The 3,872-nt window shown below is 33.7% G+C and overlaps 1 protein-coding gene across 1 annotated transcript; it reads right to left on the reverse strand.

The window, feature by feature from the left end:
* Nucleotides 1–2,262: 2,262 nt before the first annotated feature.
* On the reverse strand, nucleotides 2,263–3,630 carry LOC140987168 (F-box/kelch-repeat protein At3g06240-like). The gene has a single exon (XM_073455576.1). It carries the CDS (start codon nucleotides 3,628–3,630, stop codon nucleotides 2,398–2,400), a length of 1,233 nt encoding a protein of 410 aa, XP_073311677.1. The 3' UTR covers nucleotides 2,263–2,397.
* Between the last annotated feature and the right edge of the window lie 242 nt (nucleotides 3,631–3,872).

A 3,872-nucleotide genomic window follows, 5' to 3' on the forward strand; every position in this document is an offset into this window, starting at 1 on the left:
TTGCTCCCCAAAAAAAGTTATCTTACAATTAACAGCTTTTTTTTATTGTTTTGAAATAAGTTTAATTCCCCTGAAAACGTGGAGATATTTATATAACAATTTGTCAAGTTGACAAATCAAATTCCCTAATATTAATTTAAAGTAGAAGTAAATTTCTAGCTTATACTAACAGATGGAACCCATTCCAGGTCTACAAATGCATTGAAAGCCGTACATTTTTTTATTTTTATTTTTTTGTAGTTTTTCTTTCTGCAATTAGCGTAGACGTGACAGGTAAACAAATGATTAGCTAAATTAATCACAAGTTCAACTACTGTTTTATATTAAAATAAATCTTATAAAAAAATAGAGAAGATTTCATTTTCAGCTGAAAAAATTGTTGGAGATTATTGTTATTGTTCGTATATTTTTTTAATAATGTAAAATAATGTATGGTACTAGAGTCCATATATATAATGTAAAAAAGGAGAAGGAAATGGAATTTTGCTTGACATCATAAATCAATAGATTGTTTCTGCTTCAGAACTCTATAAAAACACAACCACCAGTCAACATATCGCAATTTCAAAAATCGAAGTTGCATTTGGATTGATAAATTTCAAATGCAGAACTTTGTGCTTAAAATGATGATAATCTCAATTTTCTAGAGTTCAAAATACACCGTTCGAGTTTTGCGAGTAAAAGGATAGGAGCATAGAGTTTTCCCACAATGGTCAATAACTTTATAAGTTAAATATAAAATATAAAGGGACATGAGCACGTACGCGTTACATGTTTGTATAATTTCAAAAATCGAAGCTACATTTGGATTGACATAAAAATTATGTAAGTATTTAATGTTAATGAAATATTAATGTATTGGAATATGTAATTAAAATCTCTTATAATTGGAACGAAGAGAATATTAAAGAGAGACACAAGTCATACATGCATGTTTAATTAATTACTATGAGTTACTTTACATTTTTGCTCGATATTTATTTATAATTTTAAATGTATCTAAACTTTATATGTACTTTTCATAAAATTATACACTCTCCAAAAAATTTTCCTGTCCAAATTCTAACTCTAACCAATAATTTCATAATTTTTCTAATTATGTGATGTGAGAACTCGCATACGTTGTTTTTCGTGCATATTGGGTAAACATCCGGATTAGCGCAGTAATTTGCAAATTATATTAGTCAGGTAAACCACATTGGACAAGCCCTGTGTGACAAGATCGTCCGAGAAAATGTTATTATAATGAATCGAGCTCGTGACTGTTAGTCAAATACTCACATATTTCACCAACTCAAACACCTCTAGGAATAATAATTTCATAATATAGAGACACTGAATTAAAATCAAGATATTTCAAATCTATTTGGCCATGCTTGGTGCCAATCATAAGAATGAAATCAAAATCATCATTCATTTACCATAAACATTCTATTTCAAAAGCGATTTCATTCTAATTACCTTACCTTGTTTCATTCTTATGTACCAAGAATGGTCTTAGTTAAATCAATTGTATTTGTATGTAATATTATAGATTCATGGAATTTCAAAAATTTTCACTAGCATTTTTATTTTAATATTTTTAAAATCTTCTCAAAATTGAAGTCATTTGGAATCAACTTTCAAGTAATTTTATGAAATCCAAAGCCATCAAGACAAATGCAATCTTAGATAATTTGGTCCACACCTGAATTAAACTGATTTTGGTTTGTGGATTATTATTTTTTTTTAAAAGAAAAATATTTATCTAATATCCTTTATTCACGATTTTTTATATTAAAAATATGAGAACCATATTATATAATTCCTAATTCCAAATAATAATTAAGAACTAAAATATGTAAAACAGAATACCCTAAAATAAATCTGTTTTAGAAAGCTACAAAAACAAAATCACAAATAGCAGAAGAAGAAAACAGAATGAAATCCGACGCTTATCGTGTTCGAAACTAGCTAGAAAAATTCGACGGGTATGGACAGGGGAACACAATTCCGTTGCCACACGATGATAGACGAACAGGCAGTACTGGTCTTTAATTCCAGAAAAAACACAGATCTCTCCATATCAATAATCTGTTTCACAAGAGAAGTTGTATCTCTTTGCATAATTTTTCGTGAGACGGTCTCACGTGTTAATTTTGTGAAACTTATATTCTATTTGGGTCACTCATGAAAAATATTATTATTTTTATTAAAAATATAGTTAGCTCGCGAGATTATCTCACAAAATAGCTACAAATATATAGATATCTTGTACTGCTCTAAGTGGATTTGAGATATTATTATCTCGTAGTGAAGAAAATCGTGTTTGATCGGTAAAAGCTTCTGTTCTGAAAGAAACCAAAAAAAGATGAGCTTAAGCAAGCAGGGCATCTTCAAGATCCCAGCACAAACAAATCACTCGTCTCGGCGGTCACTAGCAATGATTTGATTCAAATTAATCAAGCTCTCCTCGTAAAGAACCGCGCTCGTCGAACGACGAGATCCGTAGAACTGAAACCCCTTGAACTGGTTTTCATGGAGTGCACAAGTTGCCAACTGGCCATTTGCAGATTCAACCAGCAACAACTCATTCTTCAAAAACAAAAAAGGGCAGATAACACAGTAAGGGCCGATAACAAACTGTTTCGTCCACGATTCTTTCACCCCGTATTCCTTCATCACCCAAATCTCGGTGTTGCATTGTCCTGTCATCAAGTTTGAATACCGAACCACCGAGAGGCTATCATTTAACTCCATTAACTTCAGGTCCCTTTCTAATGGAGAGAAATTATCATGGAAGTCTATCTGTCGAAAAGTGTCTGTGCTCACGTTGAAACAAAGAATGCTTGAAGAAGTATTGGGAGCGATGACTGCCCAGTGAATCGCGCCATTATAGAAGAGTTCGTAACCAGGTAAATAACCACCTGGAGGCACTTTTACATCATGAATTTGCTTCCACGAATCGGTGGCTGAATTGTACATGTCAATCCTTATGCTAATCATCCCCAAATTGTACCAGAATTCTTCATAATGCTCCTTTCTCATATCCGATATATGGATAACCTTGTAAGCACCAGTAAGTGGGTCAAACCCAAATCCATATTTGAAAGGACGGACAATATAGCCCACAGGAAATCTCGGAGGGGGAAGCAGCTTGAACTCTCGCAATGCCGGGTTGCACAAGAAAACAGTTTTTTCAAAAGCAATGCAAACAAGCCCATTGCAGGGGCCGTGAATTGGGATATCTGAGCGCCGGTACCAAGGGATGTTTAAATCATTCAGAATTGGAATCGGCAGATTGGGTGAGACCAGTACTTCGGGGAAGTCCGGGTCGTGAAAAGAGAATGTTTCACCTTCTCCATTTCTTGGTGGCAAACTGTGACTTAGGATACGCATTCGAAGGCCGGGCACAGTCGAATTGTGGGAAAAAGAGAACACCTCCTCGTCTCCATTTTGCGATGGCAAATAGCGTTTCACAAGCAGTACCTTCTGTTTTCTCTCACGTTTTTGGTGTCCCTGGATGAATACAGGACTCCTGATCAGATCACACCAAGTTTTGCAAACACACCTGAATTTTAATATAGATTTCACCTGGAGACGTATCAACACTTCGATGAGCATGTCCGTCGGTAGCGGTGGATCTACCATTGTGATGCACGCCAACGATCCAATGTGTATTCGTATAGAATTTATAGGCAATGGAACAGATTCAGATGAATTCTAATTCTAATTGTTAAAGAAGACTTCTTTGAATTTTGAACTTCTCCATAGAGATAAGAATTACGAATTTCAAATTTTAGGATAAGATTATTAGAACTGTTGGAAGTAAAAAAAAAAAATTCTTTGCCAACTCAAATATATATAGTTTTGATATGTTGTTTATAACTGTG

The sequence above is a fragment of the Primulina huaijiensis genome, chromosome 11 (assembly GCF_012295235.1).
Source record: "Primulina huaijiensis isolate GDHJ02 chromosome 11, ASM1229523v2, whole genome shotgun sequence".
Lineage (NCBI taxonomy): Eukaryota > Viridiplantae > Streptophyta > Magnoliopsida > Lamiales > Gesneriaceae > Primulina > Primulina huaijiensis.

Coding starts and splice junctions, on each gene's coding strand:
- LOC140987168 (XM_073455576.1), bottom strand. CDS start 3,630: ATGGTAGATCCACCGCTACCGACGGACATGCTCATCGAAGTGTTGATA.